This window comes from Sitophilus oryzae, unplaced genomic scaffold (assembly GCF_002938485.1).
Source record: "Sitophilus oryzae breed Bouriz unplaced genomic scaffold, Soryzae_2.0 scaffold_1146_pilon_pilon, whole genome shotgun sequence".
NCBI classification, from domain to species: domain Eukaryota; kingdom Metazoa; phylum Arthropoda; class Insecta; order Coleoptera; family Curculionidae; genus Sitophilus; species Sitophilus oryzae.
In genome coordinates, this window is record NW_022145778.1 from 862,438 (window position 1) to 881,890 (window position 19,453).

The following is a 19,453-nucleotide window of genomic DNA, read 5'->3' on the forward strand; positions in this document are numbered from 1 at the left end:
AGTTCTTGTATTTTTAATAATTTTTTTAAGAAGGGCTGAAAAATATATATTTTTGATTTATTTTTTAATATTTCTGAAACTATCGAAATATATTTATTCATATCTTAGGGTTATGTAAAGTGATCTGAAAGGAAGCCAAATGCAATAATAATATACAGGGTGTTCCATTTAAAAAAAATCATCAAGGTCCACTCACACTTTTTTGAGCCACCCTATAGAAGTTAAAATATTTTCCTAAAATACATCCTGGTACATACTTTAGGTTTGCACTTAAACAAAATGCTCAAGTTTTTTATTCTAAGAGCTACAGATGCCCGACGCACTATTGCCGGACCCTGTATATTTCCTTCGGCCACACACCCGCTTTACCCGGCCCATGAGAGCGACCCGAACAGTACAGCGTAAAATACTTAAGTTTTTCGTATCTATTAATACTAAAATGTTTAATATTACTTAGTCAGATAATTTTCCTCTCTCGTTTTTCCAGAAGTGATCAAGGTTTTCGACGGTAACAACTCCCTACGCAGGCGCATCTTCAGGATCGTGGTCGTTTCGCGACAGGCCTCGCTCAACCAGCTGTTGGTACATGCCCTGAGGGCGTTCCACATTACCAAGGACCCCGGCCAGTTTTACTTGACCGATCTGTACTCGCCGGAAGAGGCGGTGTTGCGCGACCCGAATCCGGTACTAGCGCTCAACAGGAAGGAAGGGAAGAGACCAGCGGTGTTTCTCAGGTTTAAGTAAGTTTTACTTGTTCCTGATACGACAGGGTCTGCTTAAAAATGTGTAAACTCTGATATTTTTATTACACTTCATATATTTATATTACAGTGAAAGTCGGAAATTCAGTGATACTAGCAAGCAAAGCAAAGCTAGCATTTACTAGCAAAAATTGGTTTCATAGGTAACTGTTAACCTTTTACTGGCGTAAAAAATATCTATACCTATGTGGCGGATTCGTCTCTCCAAAAAATCCTATATGGGTATTTCGCCACTGCAAGAAAATCTACAAAATAAAAAAAAACACTTATAGAATAGTGTTTATTGTTTTTGTTTTGCTCTTTTTTTACTGGCGTCACTGGCCAAACAATCACTAATTTCCAACTTTTACTGTAATATATACAGGGTTGTTCACCACATACGACGCGGACTATTATTGAAGCTAAACTATTAGATTTTTGCATATTGTATGTTTGGGTTCTTGAAGGACTATTAGAGCTACAATTTAAAAATATTTTTACAAGATACAGAGTGTCCCAAATAAAAAAAAATATCAAAGTTGTATTTTTTGAAATGGAACACGTATATTATTACATTTTTAGTTTCTACAATTAAAATAAAGGTAAATTTGATTAAGGTTTACCGCATTTTAATCTTACCGTTTTTGAAATATTTAAGTTTTTGTCAAAATACAGTAATAATTATAATGCTTTATTTCTCTAGGCGTATTTAAGTTTTTAAAACCAAATATTGTACTGAAGTATTCAATTTACTAAATTTTGTGTTGCAATAATAAAAATTATACTACCTTATACAGAGTGTCTAAAAATTTATTTTATATAATAACTAGTTTTAAACAGCAATAACTTCTTTAATTCAAATGGAACACCCTGTATATTTTATGATAATCAGATGCACAATTTAATTGTCTATCAAATTATATTATATCATTTTTTATCTATGTCTTCAGGTTTTCTTAGAAAATGCATTTTCTTATAATTTAGACCTCAATTATCAATATACCCTTGGAATATTGACATTTTTTATTATTTTTAAAGATGTAACAAATTTTTCAAGGGTACAGATACTAATATTGTCGATATAGTTCGTTTATGTCATTAAAAAATAAAAAAAATGTTTAAATATTTGTAAAAAGGACCAATTATTATGATTCCAGTATTCAAACTACATTAATGGACTGCTTGCATTGATTAATAATAATTGATTGCTCCAAATACTAAAAACTGAATTATGTATGTGTATTACACAGTGTGGTAAAAAAACTAACACCTTAAAAATTATATTTTATTTTTTGACAAATGCTTATTTATAACAACAGAGACGTTCATTTTCATAACTTATTATTATATTGATTTCTGATTCAAATCCACATTTATTTAGAATAATTTATTAACCAACACAATTAAGTATGTAATTAATTAGTATTTGGGCGGAAATACTCGTGGTATATTTAATTAATGGTATACTCTTTTATAAAGATTTAAATAGTTTTCTTTTTGCATAAAAATGGTCTAGTAATATTATCGTTTTACTAAAAACGATAATATTACTAGTCTGTACATTTTGTACATTTGTTGTTTTAAAAACAATCTAAAATGTCAATATTTCATGGGTAAGTTGATAAATGAGGTCTAAATTATAAGAAAATTCATTTTCTACGAAAACTTGAAGGGATAGGTAAAAAGTGGTATAATACAATTTGATACACAATTAAATTGTGCATCTAATTCTCATAAAATATACAGGGTGTTCCATTTAAATTAAACAAGTTATTGCCGTTTAAAGCTAGTAATTATTTAAATTAAATTTTTACACCCTCTGTATAAGGTAGTATAATTTTTATTATTGCAACACAATAACTGATCAATAAATAAACTTCAGTAAATATTTAGTATTAAAAACTTTGATAGCCTTGGAGAAATGAAGCCTTAAAATTTATACTGCAATTTCACAAAATTGAAAATATTTCAAAAACGGTAAGGTTTAAGTGTAATAAACCTTAATGAAATTTACCTTTATTTTAATCGTAGAAACTAAAAATGCAATAATATACAGGGTGTTCTATTTAAAAAAATACAACTTTGATATTTTTTATTTATTTGGGACACTCTGTATCTTGTAAAAATATTTTTAAATTGTAGCTCTAATAGTCCTTCAACGAACCCAAAACTTACAATTTGTAAAAATCTAATCGTTTAGCTACAATACTCCGTGTCGTATGTGGTGAACAACCCTGTACACTCACCGGCACGAAAAACGGTCACCTTAAAATTTTCATGTATTTTAAATTTTAATATATTTTGTTATAGTGGGCCGATTTTGATAATTTTTTAAGCAATTTGTGACTAAATTATTTAAATTTTTAGTATTTCTCTCTAAATTAATAATGATAGTTTCCATCTGTCAATTACACGAGGGAATACAAAATGTTGATATTTTAGTGAAACTTTGAAACACCCTGTGAAAAATGTTAATAAAGCAACGAATTTACAAATAATGTTATCACCTAGGTACGTCTTTTCTCGATAGTTTCTTTTTTGATTCATCTCAATTGCTTTATTTTTGTTGGAAATATTCGATTTTGAATAAGACAGTATAGGCCAGTCGGCAAGTGCATCGATGGCGGGAGCAAATCCGGACAAGCTGGAATAAGTTTTATTTTGTTAACTTTGGTATCGATGAGCACGTATTAAATTTGCACTGCCCGTAAAGTCCGGATTTGGCCCCCATCTAGGAAAAATTGGCTAAAATTCGGTTTATTTTTCATTATTTGTCAATAACTCGATTTCTATCAACTTTAGTGCAAAATATGTAGAGGGCAATATTAAAGAAGAGGAAAAATTCTATAAAAAAACGTTGTATGGTTTTTTTTCGTGCGACTACCCAAAGTATCGAATTTTACGAAAACAAAATTAAAGTTTGATATAATGTACGTGTTCAATATATCCGAGGTTAACTGTACTTGTTTCTACATCACCTTGAGCGGCATCCCCGAGACATAAAGCCTAAAAACTTGTTTGCTACTGGTTGCCAGTAGCCTGCTGTTGCGGTCATAATGGAAAAACGCAATTTGCATGATGACCGCAATAACGGACTAAATTTTTATTGTTGCGCGACTGGTGGAAAATCAAGTTTAACCGCCTTATCTCTCAGCGAGCTGCCTTGAGGTAAAGTACCCGGCGCGTTTTTTTTTGAGTGGTCTCCACATTTCCAATAGGCCTAATACACATGTCGTCAATTTAGGTTTCTTTTGAGGTGGAAGGTACATCAGAGTTCCTTCGTTTTTTGATGTTACTGGCTGTTCAATATAATCTTCCTGAATGTCTTCCACATCTGTATCATATTCCGGATCTGGTTCATAAGGTGCAGAATATTCTTTTCGTTGATCTTTATCGAGAGGAAAATTGTCCTCGTACTCATCTTCGTCTAATTTTGCCATCTCCAAACTATTCGAACATGATTTGCCCTGACAAAGTGCACACATTACCGAGCAACGCAAACCTGCTTTACGGCCACTACAAGATATATTACAACCTTTGGCACATTTACATGAGGCAACGGCCCAGCTGCGTCGAAACACCGGTTCCCATTAGAACACGGAAGTTAAGCGACGTAAGGCGATACTAGTGGATGGATGGGTGACCGGTTCGAAACTCTGTATCGTGCTGTTGTCCCAGGCAAAAGTGTAAAATCTATTGACACACACTGCTCATTCACGCCGGTTCGAGGCCGGATGAGATCGGATATCTCGTGAGTAAGAGTCGATTTAGACACATGCCAAGTCGGTAGGCCATTGACCATGATATGGCCGAGGACCGCGGTTCGGATTCCGCGTAAACAAAGTAGGCCCCGTCCAGATGATCCCTGGCAGCAAAAAGGAGACGTTAACTTCAAATCTTTACTTTACTTTACTTTTTTACATTTACATGAAATCAGATTTAATAATACTTGGGGAGCTGCATCTTGGGAAGTAGCAATGGGCATCAACCCATTCTTTGAATTTTTCCATCCCCAATCCAGAGGTGATTTTTCATTCCCATACCATAGCTGTACCTGACTGTACGTACGGAAGGAGTGCAAGCGAGCTGCGTCTTTGGTCGGTGGTAATGATGCTAGGTTTGGTCAGCTTTTGGTAATAGATTTTACGAAACACTGGTATCTGTACTTATCTAATGAGTCGCATTTTTTGAATCCATATAGATGAAGAAGAAATCGTTCTCCAGCTTTTTCTATATCTTCTGGGAACGTTTGGCTCTGATGCGTTTGCAACAAGTTCTTTCTGCAACCAATAACAGACGACTACTATTTAATTGTGTCTCCAGCAGTCGAGCAGCGATCGTACATGACCTTGAGTTAAAGATTCCGCATAACAACAGGAGCAGGGTTCTCGGAAAGACAAAAACTGCCTAGAATAGAGGAAATAATAACTGTTTATAATATATTTAGCGTAATAAAAAACCGAGATAACTTGGAAACGGGTCGTCGCACGGAAAAAGTACGTAGAACGTTTTTTATAGAGTTTTTCCTCTTCTTTAATTTTGGTCTGTACATGTTTTGCACTAAAGTTGATAGAAATCGAGTTATTGACAAATAATGAAAAATAAACCGAATTTGGCGGCCAAATCCGAGCTTTGGGGGTGGTGCAAATTTAACACGTGGTTTCTTACACTAAACTAAACAAAATAAAAATTATTCTAGCTTGTCCGGATTTGCTCCCGCCATAAGCTATTTTTTAATACTTGGCGACTCGCCTAGTAACGATTCACAGCAATTTTAATATTGATTTTGGGTCCTCATCAACACACTTATAAAATAGTATGTATTGCTTTTGTAATGTCACTGTCATTAAAAAGTCATAATATTATTGTTTATTAAAGTTTTTTCTAATTTCCGGTTTTTCTAATAGAGAAAAAAATGTTAGTGTCTTCGTCAAAAGCGAATATCTCCAAAAAAAAAATAATGCTAACGAGATGAATCAAAAAACAAATTATCGAGAGAAAAAATATACCAAGATAAGAAAATGATTGTTAAATTATTTGCTTTGTAAACGTACTCCACAGGGTGTTGGTTAGGTTACTTTCACCAAAATATCAACATTTTGTTTTTCCTAGTATAATTGACAGATGGCTGAACTTTCATTTTAAATTTAGAAAGGTACATTAAAAAGTCAAATAATTTAGCTACAAATCGCTTGAAAATCGTCAAAATCGGTCCTCTAAAACACAATATATAATACTTTAAAATACACGAAAATTTTAAGGTACCGGTGATTGTATTTTCAAAATAAAAAAATATTGCGCCTACTTTTTTTATTGATAGTATCGATTGATCTTCTGCTTTTAAAAATCCAACTTATTTTATTATTTTCTGTCATCATCAGGGATAGGGAAAACGACAAGGGCGAGGTGAGAGTTTACCCCGGAAAACTGCAAGTGTCACAGGCTTTCTGCACCGTGCCTGTTGACTCGAACACAACCATTGCCGATCTCATCAGAGAGGCCCTGTACAGATTTGACGTAGAGTACAAATGTGACGACGTGCGATGTTTGGAAGTGCTGCTAGACAGAGGAGGTGAGTACTAGAGATGGTCAAAAAATATTTAACTGTGATATTTTCACAGTGAAACATAATTAGAAATTCAAAGCTGTTAACAATTTAACAATAAACTATGAATTGCTAAAACGTCAATGGAACAGCAATTTGGTGCGAGGCGACGTTCTCTACTATCTACCGTGCGTTTCTGAAAATTGACTCACCCCTATAACTTTTGCTTATTATTTTGCTTTATTATAATATTTTTTGCTTTATTATAATTTTTTCACATAAAAAACAAGATTTGGTACGTTAGTATATGGCATAAATCAGGATTGGTTGACGTATTCAATTGTTTTTGGCCACTTCCTGTTTCACCGGAAATGTCTACATCTTTTGATTTTCAAATTACATCCTCCAGATCCAGATAGAAAATGACATTCTGAATTAAATGACATATCGTATGTCAACTTTTGACATTTTCAATTAAAAAAAAATGTATTTTAAATTTCAGTTTAGGGTACCATGGCCATAAACGTAACGACAATTTGATTCGAAATGCTAAGAATATAGTACCACAGATCATACAGATTATAAACTTTGTTTTTTCTTTATAGTTTTTCGTGGTTCCAATTTTCGGAATCGGGCACTAGTTAGGTTACTAGTTTGCGCACATAGCACGCCCACTTATGGCCTCTAAAATTGTGCACAGCGCCTGACCGGCACAGTTATTAGAGAGATATCGGAAAACCGAATAGCGTCATGCAGTATTTACGTATTTACGTATTACCTTATCATGGTTACGATATGCGCGAGTCAATTTTTAACGCAACACCCGCTAATAACGTTACCGCCTGACGTAATTTGCGGATCAATTACACCAAGAGCTATTTCAAAATAACGTTTAAAAATTGCTTAAATGGGCATGTGCGGGTACATTTGACAACCGGGGCCGGCCGGCGAGCGGCGAGATCTTTTATTTTAGGTTATGTTTGAATTGTTTTGGATTATTACTTTAGTTTTATTAGGTAATTTGATATTTAAGTAGCTGGGATCAGCTTTAATTAAATAAATATGGCCCAAAATATGGATTCCACCTCTTCCAATATTAAAGAACCCATAAAGAGGCTTAGGTTTACAGCAGATGACGACTTAGCCCTTCTAACAGAATTTGTTGCTTGCTGCCCTAAACCCAATGGCAGACGTTGAACAATGAAGCACTGGAAATAAGCACTTTAGACCTTTAGTTTTAAAATACCTAGTAAACAAAACAATTTCAAAGTTTTAAATTCAAAGTTAGGTTAAGTTTAAATAGCGGACGCGACGCGAACAGAATTCTTTCCGATCCGATAACTATAAATGAAGAGTGTTAATACCACCTCACGTAAAAGAAATAACACCTGGCCTTATTAACGTCCATGCACGCTATTCGGTTTATCTTTTTTCTCTCTATTACGCTGTTTATTCTTATTTTACGCGAGTTTATTTTTGCGCACAGGAAATTTTACTCGTTTGCACATCGTCATAAAAAACAATTTTCGTACCACGAATTAGGGATAAGATTTTTATCTGTATACATATAGTATAATAAATTATTCCTAAAAAAATGCTTTTTCCAAATATGCTAATGAGCCACACCCGTTCTATTTGAAAAAATTGAGTTATGATCAAAAATACGATTAGGTCGTCTTTTAACTATTTTTTTTCAAGAGGCCTTGTCTTGGGCCTCTTGAAAAAAAATGTTTTTTTAACACAGCCTTTTAGCATTGCACTTTGAGTAGAGTTCAATGTTAAAAGGCTGTGTTAAAAGTATGTCCCCGGATTGTCTTTACAAGAGGAAAAACTTTTTTATTATTCAAATTGTGAGAAAAATGTATTCTTTTTTTCATCACATTCTCAAAATTTCTGCTTATTCTAAACGGTTAATCCTGTGTATACTTTTCTAAATGTCCATATCGTTATAATCCATATCGAGAAAATTATAAAAAACATGATTTATATTGTTGAAAGTCCTAAAAATCACAGAGAAACTAATAACTAAAGTGAGAGGGCTTGTGGAATAGGGCATTTCGTAGACAAGTTTATTTTGTCACCGCGCATACCAGACGCGCATAGCGTTTAGGCGGTCAAAAACGGAAGTTTTCAACTTTGCAAGTTAAACATTTGACAGGATTAATTAGATTGTCAGTAGCTTTTTCTATTTCTTAGTTCTAGAAGGAGATAACTAAAATCTGTTGATAATCGGAGCAAATCGGAGTAATAAATTGTTTTTAACTGAATGTGCCTGTTTTTTTAGCTTGTTAGAAGAGAAGATTATTGTCATTATTGATTATTTCAGATTCCACGATTATTCGGCATTTTTGTAATTTTTGTTTTGTAGTTGAGACCCAGACAAAACGTTTCCATTAAAGGTAAGTTTTATCTCGGTAATTATTTTAACATACTAATAGTAATAGTGAGTGCACATAATAATTGTACAGCTGGTTAAAAAAAAATGAATACGACTCTACACATTTTTTCGAATTGTTTTTAACCGAATGCCTGTTCTTTAGCTTGTCAGAATATTTGAGCATTGAGTATTTTGACATGTTAAAGGTGATTGTGATATTGTGTAAAAACAACTTTGCTTCCTGATTGAAGTCAGACAAAACGTTTCCAAGAACGTCAGAATCATAGAATATACTGCCCGAAATAATAAAAATGTGTAAAGAGTCGTATTCATTTTTTTTGGAACCAGCTGTACATTGCTAATTTAATTTTTTAAATTTAAAACATCACATTCTTTTCTGATACCTGGTATTATTTCCAGTAATACAAATTATTTTCTTCAACTGCTAGGTTCTTGTTATAGAATAAAGACTATCAAAAACATTGAATACCTACGGGATACCTACTAATACTCTGTGCGAGCTCCCAACCGTGCTTCCCTGTTCACTCCCAACCAAGTTAGATAAAAAAGATACTGAAGATTGCAGCCTTGAGTTGGAGTATGGCAAGGAGTATGGAGTTAAATAAATTATTATGTTCCTACACAGTATTTTATTTATAGGTTTAATGCTTTAAAGTCTAATAATAAATTTTCGCTGGCAACAAAATAATCTAAAAAAACTACGAAGATTTCTTATTATAAACTTTAAAGATTAAGATTCGGTTCAAATATACAAATTTTAAATTTTTGGCGCCAGTATATAGGTATGAATGCAACCTACTATATCGATAATGCGCTCATAGTTCGGGTTAGACGCCAAAGGCCGCGCCACTAACACAAGTCTTCAAAAATTAACGTTGATCGGTCTCTCTCGCTATAGTTATTAGTGTTCTCTCTGCTAAACATCAAAAGGCGTTTCTATAGTAATATAATTTCGATTTCATTCTTTGATAGATGGAAAAAAAATCTACTATATTTTCATGTTTTTTTTTATATTTTTCTAAATCGGTATGGAAATTTGAAAAAGTATAAACGGGATTAACCATTTTAGAACAAGCAAAAATTTTATAAAGAATGCATTTTTCTCAAAATATCAATAATAAAAAAGTTTTTCTTTTTGTAAAGACAATCCGGGGACATCCTGTAGATTGGAATTGAAAATACGATTCTTTTAAGTGACAATGTCAAAAGTTGACATATGTCATTCTATTGAGAGTGTTGAAAAACATTTTTAGAAACCATAGATAAATGCAACAAGTTTAGATTGGAAAGCCCGTAAAAATTTTAGGTCGCGAAATTATTTTGGGTCGCGACCATTATACGCGATCTGGCGCTGCTATAGCAGTCGCTAAGAACAACGGCAAACAAAAACAGAAATAATTTTCTTTTGTCAAAGTCAGAATCTTCAAAAATCATAAAAATCTTCAAAATCTAAACCGCTCTCATTAAAGAAATTCCGAAACGTGTTTATAGCGTACATTTTCAAAGTAATTATTGCTACTTTGTGAGTTTAATTCAAGTTTTATTTACTCCAACCGGTGATAATTGTGAAAAAGTGGCATAAAAACTTAAAAACCTGTGCTGTGAACTGTGAACTGCAAAAACCATCGTGGATCGTGGCATAACGTCGGTTTCCAATGTTTCATAGGTATTTCATACATGCGTCCTTATATAAAATAAAGTTTCTTGTATGCAACACACTGTATTTTATTTATAATATGTAACGAAAATAATAATAAATTTGAATAAACAATATTTGGCGATATAATTCCGGAAAAAGCCGAACCGCTCCGAAATTTTCAAAAGTTTTGGGTCGCGACCGTTGCATGAATAGCGCCAAATAGTGTTTACATTGTCCTTATGGGCACTTTCCAATCTAAACTTGTTTCATTTATCTATGTTAGAAACCTCATAGCAAGGCAAATAAAATAGAAAATTAATATAGAGTGTATCCCATTTCAAGAAATGTTTGGATCATATTTTAAAAATGACAGTTCCCAGCGAAAAAATAACTACATCACTAAGTGAACAACTTTATGGGACTCGTTTTCACCTTTTCAATAAGTAGTAAGATAACCGAGATACGAGGGGAATCGAAAAATGCAAAGTATCAATTTCGTCTTGTATTTCAGGAACTAAGAGGGCTAGGACGAATTTTTGTGTAACATCTTTAGTTTCATAAAAAAGTAGCATAGTGATGTGAAAACTGCACCTTTGTATCTACTAATAAACGAGAAACTCCGTAAAACACACGAAAATGGGACACTCTGTGCATTAAAAAAAAGAAACTTCAGTTTAAGAAGTTCAGAAAAATACAGTTTATAATATATTCATACATTGAATAATATGTTTTAAAACTCAATTATCTACCGCATGATGTAATAATGACTAACTGAGTCTCTTTGTTGTGCAGTTACTGAAAGAGTACTCTCTTGGAGCGAAAGGCCCTGGTACATAATGAAGAGCTTAGGTCGGGACAGCATCAGACAGATGGAGCTCTGCAGATTCTACCTGCAGCTGAAGCAGGATCCTCACGGACCAAACGTAGCACTCTTTCTCGGAAATCTGCCACCAAATTTAGTGGAGAACGCCTACAAAAATCAATTGACAGACCTACTCGGCAAAGGTAAGGATTCATCAGATTATTTACACAGCTTATAGGTTAACATAGAGCTGGTTAAAATCTTGATTTTTATTAAGTTTTACGCATAATTTTTGCTAAATAACGTTAGAATAAATACAGGGTTGTTCACCACATACGACACGGAGTGTTGTAGCTAAACGATTAGATTTTTACAAATTGTAAGTTTTGGGTTCGTTGAAGGACTATTAGAGCTACAATTTAAAAATATATTTACAAGATACAGAGTGTCCCAAATAAATAATAAATATCAAAGTTGTATTTTTTTTAAATGGAACACCCCTGTATTATTGCATTTTAGCTTCTACGATTACAATAAAGGTAGAATTTGATTTGAGCTTAGTTACACTTAAACCTTACCGTTTTGAAATATTTTTTGAATTTTTGTAAAATTGCAGTATAAATTTTACGGTTTCATTTCTCCGAGGGTATCAAAGTTTTTTAATATTAAATATTTACTGAAGTTTATTTATCGATCAGTTATTGTGTTGCAATAATAAAGAATTATACTACCTTATACAGAAAGTGTCTATAACTTTATTATTTTAATAATTACTAATTATAAACGGCAATAACTTATTTAATTTAAATAGAACACCCTGTATATTTTATGAGAATCAGATGCACAATTTAATTGTCTATCAAATTGTATTATACCACTTCTTACCTACTCCTTCAAGTTTTCGTAGAATATGCATTTTCTTATAATTTAGACCTCATTTATCAATATACCCATGGAAAATTGACATTTTAGATTGTTTTTAAAACAACAAATGTACAAAATGTACAGGCTAGTAATATTATCGTTTTTAGTAAAACGATAATATTACTAGCCTATTTGTATGCAAAAAGAAAACTATTTAAATCTTTATAAAAGAGTGTACCATTAATTAAATATACCACCAGTATTTCTGCCCATATACTAATTAACTACATACTTAATTGTGTTCGTTAATAAATTATTCTAAATAAATGTGGATTTGAATCAGAAATCAATATAATAATAAGTTATGAAAATGAACGTCTCTGTTGTTAGAAATAAGCATTTGTCAAAAAATTAAATATCATTTTTAAGGTGTTACTTATTACCACACTGTCTAATACACATACATAATTCAGTTTTTTAGTTTTTGGAGCAATTATTATTAATCAACGCAAACAGTCAATTAATGTAGTTTGAATACTGGAATCATATTAATTGGTCCTCTTTAACAAATATTTAAACAGTTTTTTTTTATTTTTTAATGAAATAAACGAACTATGTCGACAATATTAGTATTTGTACTCTTTAAAAATTTGGTACATCTTTAAAAATAATCTAAAATATCAGTATTCCATGGGTATATTGATAAATGAGTTCTAAATTACAAGAAAATGCATTTTCTACGGAAACTTGAGAGACAGGTAAAAAATGGTATAATACAATTTGATAGACAATTAAATTGTGCATCTGATGCTCATAAAATATACAGGGTGTTCCATTTAAATTAAACAAGTTATTGCCGTTTAAATCTAACAATTATTTAAAATAAATATTTAGACACTCTGTATAAGGTAGTAAAATTTTTATTATTGCAACACAATAACTGATCAATAAATAAACTTCAGTAAATATTTAGTATTAAAAACTTTGACACCCTCGGAGAAATGAAGCCTTAAAATTTATACTGCAATTTCACAAAATTGAAAATATTTCAAAAACGGTAAGGTTTAAGTGTAATAAACCTTAATCAAATTTACCTTTATTTTAATCGTAGAAACTAAAAATGTAATAATATACAGGGTGTTCCATTTAAAAAAATACAACTTTGATATTTTTTTTTATTTGGGACACTCTCTAACTTGTAAAAATATTTTTAAATTGTAGCTCTAATAGTCCTTCAACGAACCGAAAACTTACAATTTGTAAAAATCTAATCGTTTAGCTACAATATTCCGTGTCGTATGTGGTGAACAACCCTGTATAACAATAAACACACGTAAATATTTTTTAAGCGTGTGTCACAAAAAATGAAGTTTTACGGATCTATTAACGTCCCTAAAGTGTATCTTTTTTGGCCGGTTTTTTTACTTTACGGCTGCTCTTTTACTTTTTCCGTTTCCGGTTTTTAATGGCGGGCTGTTCAGGAGGTTTGAATGAGGGTTAATATACTTTTTACTCTTTCTAGTAGTAAATAATACAACAAAATTACTAAAAAATATTTATTTGGAATTTAGAACAATGTAAATATGCAAATCAACACAATTAAAGAGCTATAAACACATAAACTACTGTATCAATATCAAATATTTAAATAATATCAGAGATGCTGTGTTAAAGCGAATTAGTAAAGTAACAGTGCATTGACTTACAGAAACTTGAAGATAAATAAATGTTTTCACAGCTTCACGGATAAATAACTGGAAGCAGGAAAAAGGCAACCGGAACCCACACAAAACCTGGAATCAAAAAAAATATGTAAAAAATATAAATATAGGTACCTACATAAGACTTTTGTGAATTAAATCAAACAGGACTTGAATGAAAATAAAATGAATAAAAAATATGATACATATACATCTAATACCTCATTTGTATTTTAAAAATAATCTACATACATAGATTTATAGCATTATTGCTATGAAAATACATAATAGGTACCTATGTGATATGTAATTACGCATTTCTGTTCATCTTGTAGAAAATTAATGTAGGCTAATACTAGTTCAATAATCATAATTTACCTTGTATAACTTGCTTTCAATTGCTCAAAATCACCGATCTGTCTTTAAAGTAGAGATACGGAAAAATCCAAGAATATCCCAAGATCCTTGGGTTTAAAGCTAAAAAAATATAAAAACAGTTAATATATTACCTATTTTTACATATAATATGGCCCATACCTACTACACGCAGAAACGTCGATTTCATCATTTTCTTCATGTAATTAATATCATATATACTTTATTAAAGTGTTAACAAGGAACTTTATATCAAAAAACATCTTTGTACTTATAAATTTCAGCCGAAATATCATAAACAAACTTCCAATCAAATCTAAACGGCAAAAATTAAAATGGCACCAAATGGCACCCGACCTTGCCAGAGGCCTCGGGAGTTGACACATGGGTGATACACAGACAAAAGAAGAGGACGCTGACGTGCATAAAAATGTTCCGTAACAGAAATTGACAGAAATCATATAGAAATATTCAGATTTTTGCCTAGGACAGTCTAGAAGGCCTTCTAGACAGTCTAGAAGGCTTTACTGTCACCCTATGCTGTCACCCCCCTGATTTCCACGTCCGATATTAAGATTGTCAAATTATAAAGGCGGCCTACTAGACACACTTAATTTGCATGTTTAGATTATTTTCCCATAAAACAAAAGAAAAGGTTCCGTTACTAGGCTATGTATTTACAGGCTTTCCGTTTATATCAGTGAAATGAAATTTAAAATAAATAACTAACAAATAATAAAAACCACATTATACGGGATATACTGTGATAAAAAACAGTTAAAAAGAAAGTATGAGTGACAGTGATAGTGACAATCCAGCTGAAAATTATTAAGCCGCCAATGCAGCCACTCTAAATTTATTACCTGAAAAATCCAGGCAAATTTACTTAAAACAGTATGACATTTTTATGAAATGGTGCAACATACATAATATTAAAAAATTAAAAGATGAAGTACTTCTCGCATTTTCTGTTTTTTGCAACTTCTGTTTATAATACTGTAAGTAATTCTGTACACATCTTTGTTACTTAATAATACATTTTTCATTTGGTTAATAAAAATTTGAATCTAATCTTTCAGTTTCGTCTTTATTTAGGAACAAAATTGTAAAAAAATTGTTACTTACTTCAAAAGACACTCTCTTAAAAAATGTTGTGAGCACCTCAGCCGTTTGATATTTTTCGTCAACTTTAAGGCCTTGGTACACAAATAACAATTTTTTTCATTTTATAGAGAATAAATTTTCGAAAATCGGCCCAATCTACTACGAATACGGCTCGATGGTGGTAACTTTTGAAGACGCAGAAACAGCAGTCAGAGCTCTCTACATTCTCAGAGAAGCCCGATTAGAAGAAAAACAAAATTTACTAGGTGAGTCAAATAATAACGATTCTTGGGATAAATAAAAATAAATGGTTCATTATTTTGCCCACAAAACATTTGTTTATTTGCAGTTTGTATTGATGACAGACTTAATATAGTTCATAGTCTATATGCAATGTTTGTATAGTTTACAGACTATACCTAATATACAGGGTGAGTCTTAAATAAGTGGAAATATTTTCAGGGCCGGTAGATCTCGATAAAAGAAACATATTTTCTTTTTACCGTTTTTCCTAAATAAAAGTCCCAAATAACCGAGATATTTTACTTCGAAAATTTCAAAAATGTGATTTTTTGCTTAAATTTTGAGAACCACCCTCATCTTTTCTGGGTTTTCTTTCTTGTAAATTTAATCCACTATCTGTGCTGCCATATTATGAAGATGTTTTTAACTAAAAATTTAAAAAAATCGATTTTTTTTGCGAAAAAACCTGTTGCAGGAGTCAAAATATACGAGTACTACCCCTAAAAATATTTGCACTTATTTAAGACTCATCCTGTATAGTTCATATAGACCACAGATTCAATAAGTTCATCTTGTAATGTGTAATTGTGATATACTAAGGGCTGGAAAAGGTTAGTCTTGGGTCGACATTTCCGTATGTAAGAAGAGTATAATGTGTTTATAATGTACTGAACAAAGAAAAACTGTGCACATTGCTAAGAGACGTGGAAAAGGATATAGCAGATTTCATGATATTGTATCATGGCAGATTTGTCGCAGTCGATCGGTCGACCCAATCAGTACTTAAAGTTCTAGGGAAAGGTGTACATCTCGTGATACTTTAATTATTGACGAGTCGTAATTTTTCCTATAGCAAGAAAATTTTTAAGTGCAAGTTAGAAACATTTGCATTTTTGGTAAAAATAACTGGACTTGAGTTGGTGTTCGACACTGGTCGCGCTATTAGAACTCAAGAATTCAAAAATCAATATCGATAGAAATAATTGATTGTAGATTTTTGAAAAACTTTCTTAACACTTCTGCTATATTTTCTTCGCAGACAGTATGTGAAAATCTTTATAAATAAAAAACTTACTCGACTGCTGAAAATTGCTATGCACTAAAAGTAATGGATGGGTTGTTTAACATTTTTGAATGAAAAAAAAACAACCTTATCGAATTTTTCTTATTTAAATATATTGTAAAAAATCCCATCTTCAATATAAGAAACAAGTTTCAATATCTAAAGTGGTTCTTAAGTTATGGCATGTTATGTGTTAAAAGTTGAGTTTTCAAATTATCGCGATTACTGACGTTTTCTCGTTATAAAAAAAATGGACACCCTAGCGATATTCTTATAATTCCATTCTAGATGCTCAGAAACATATTTAATGATTTTATTTAGTTATCTTTTCGAAAAAAAGTCTTTTAAAAATAAGCGGTTTGCGATCGTGATTTTACTTTACTTGTTAGGAAAAGGCGTACCGGCAACGCCGCAACAGCACACCGTCGCATTCCTCTCACTCCGACTTAATAAGATCCCTATGCGATTTACTTATTACCACACATGTAAATACCGACCCAAAAGTAACAGTTGCCAGCACGGTATAAAACAAACAATACATTTTTAGAACCTGTGAATCATATCTGAATATATTGTGACGCAACTAAAATGGCGCTTATCATGTTTTTCACCTGGACCCTTCAATTGTTATTATAAAATTTGCACAATTTTTTAAATTCAAAATATTGACGTCATATTTGGTGAAAAAAATATAATTTTGAATATATTTCATAATTGAAAGGGTAACTGCAATGACCAGACAGTTCCAAGAAAACTAAATTTTTACTGAGTTGGCCTTTAAAAATAGTCCAATTGTTCCCTGCAACAAGCAGATATCTCCATTTAACGATAAATAAATGACAACGTTATTTTTAGCTGCCCTGATTTCGGCTTGTAGCAAGACCCAGAGCAGCTGCTGGAGCTGTTTTCAGGTTATTGTAGCCACCAAATCACATAATACTGTTAAGATGTGTCTATTTATATTGTTTGTCTGAGACAAAACAAAAATATTTCTTTTTATTAAATATTTTAATAAACTACTGATCTTCAGTGATGCTATTACCCAACATCGAGCCATCTATGATCCCAGCTGACGTACACCCATTGCTGGTGTTCGTGAATGTCAAATCTGGTGGCCGTCAGGGTATGGAACTCATCTCCAACTTTAGAAGACTCCTCAACCCGTACCAAGTGTTTGACTTGGACATTGGAGGTCCTCTACCGGGTCTCTACGTGTTCAGAAACATACCCAAGTACAAGATACTGGTATGCGGGGGTGACGGTACCATCGGATGGGTACTGCAGTGTCTGGACAATGTGGGTCAGGATTCGCAGTGTTCGTCGCCGGCCTGTGCCATAGTACCCTTGGGAACAGGTAAGAATATGTGACTGTTTTACAATATACAGTGTGCACCATTAATTTAAAAAATATCTATACCAGATTTCTTGTTTGAGATTTTTATTCATTTTGTTTACAAACTATACGGAGCTATCAACAATTTTGCTTGTTTAGCTGGTAATAAATTTAAGAAATGCGAATATTTAACAGCTGTTATCACTAGCGTTAAAACCAACTAAAATTATCGGTAATTTTTTGACGATATTTAAATTCCTTTTCCATGAAATCCAAAGAATCCAAGAAATTAATTTAACCTGAAGGTTTTCTAATTTAGTTATTGAATAAGTGTATTAAAAAATACCAATTAGGTTACTTGCTCGTGATAGATTTTGATAATAAAACATATTTAATTATTAACGATTACATAAATAATAACATTATAAAAATTAACATTATAAACTAGTTTTATCCCAAGAAAATGTTTGTTAGAGGGTATCCAATATGAAATAAAATATATTTGAATTTAGTAGTAAAAAGTTATGCATATTTTTTATAAATTTAAAAGGTAAAATATACTTTTGTATGGGCTTATCATATTGTTCCATTTTCGTTTGTTACTTCCTGCTTAACAGCATTTTGGAACTGTCCTACTATATGTTCCTGATATTTAATAAATAATTAAACAAAATTATAATTCTGTATTGATTAGAAGTTACTTAGCCGATTACGTTTTTAATCTTGTTTTGAACACCGGAATGAAAATTAGCTCTGATTATAAAAGTATTCCTTTTCCATATTAAACGCTATAGTTGTATTAAAAAATATGTTGATTGCAAAAATAACAAAATCAAGACCTGTAAATTTTGAAGAAGATAAAGATAAGAAAAGCCAAATATAATGTAGTCAATAAATTGACATATTTTGCTAAAACTTTTCGATCCATAATTTGTTTTAACATCAGCACCAATTTCTTATCCTAAAATCCTCTATCGCAGTATTGCCAACTATTTTTGATCGCGCTGTACGGGCAATAGTAGTGATTTTTGAAATAGAACCATTTAAACCAAATTTTCTGGATATAAATCTTTTTTCTTCAAAATATGGAGCGATAATTGATAACGCTATATGAAGTATCTATAACGTGGAGTATAATAGTTTAGTAACTGTAATCTAATTGAGTTATTTATTTAATTAACAACCGCTACAAACAGGGTGGCGCCTCTCAAACGCCGCGGAAGCTCCAAGGAGAACGGTAGTTTAAATCGAATTGAAATTTTGGCAGCATATGTAGGTTAACTAAAACATTTTATAAAAATATATAGAATTGTACAGGGAATTATACAGGGAAGAATGGAAACAAAGTATAACAATACCCATTTTTAAAAAGGGAGATAAAACAGACCCAGCAAACTATAGAGGAATAACATTACTGAGCACCTCGCTAAAACTTCTGACTAAGGTCATTGCGGACAAAATCTCCTCAATAGTGCCAATAAGCGAGGAACAACAAGGATTCCGAAGAAACCGATCAACTACCGATGCACTATTCATACTCAGGCAACTAGTTGAAAAATCCTTAGAATATAACTCTCCAGCCTATCTATGTTTTAAAGATTTAACAAAGGCCTTTGATAGAGTCCAACTAAAAGACATCATCACCAT

At 32.0% G+C, this 19,453-nt stretch overlaps 1 protein-coding gene across 6 annotated transcripts in view; it reads left to right on the forward strand.

Annotated features, from left to right (window-relative positions):
* The window catches only part of LOC115886862 (diacylglycerol kinase theta), an 80,304-nt gene that overhangs the window by 34,846 nt on the left and 26,005 nt on the right, over window positions 1-19,453 (forward strand). For all 6 annotated transcript variants that reach the window (XM_030906178.1, XM_030906204.1, XM_030906188.1 and 3 more), the window contains 5 exons: window positions 488-740; window positions 6,122-6,312; window positions 11,115-11,327; window positions 15,296-15,433; window positions 17,504-17,827. In XM_030906178.1, the coding sequence (XP_030762038.1) occupies window positions 488-740; window positions 6,122-6,312; window positions 11,115-11,327; window positions 15,296-15,433; window positions 17,504-17,827 (1,119 nt within the window). The remainder of the gene's footprint in view (window positions 1-487; window positions 741-6,121; window positions 6,313-11,114; window positions 11,328-15,295; window positions 15,434-17,503; window positions 17,828-19,453) is intronic.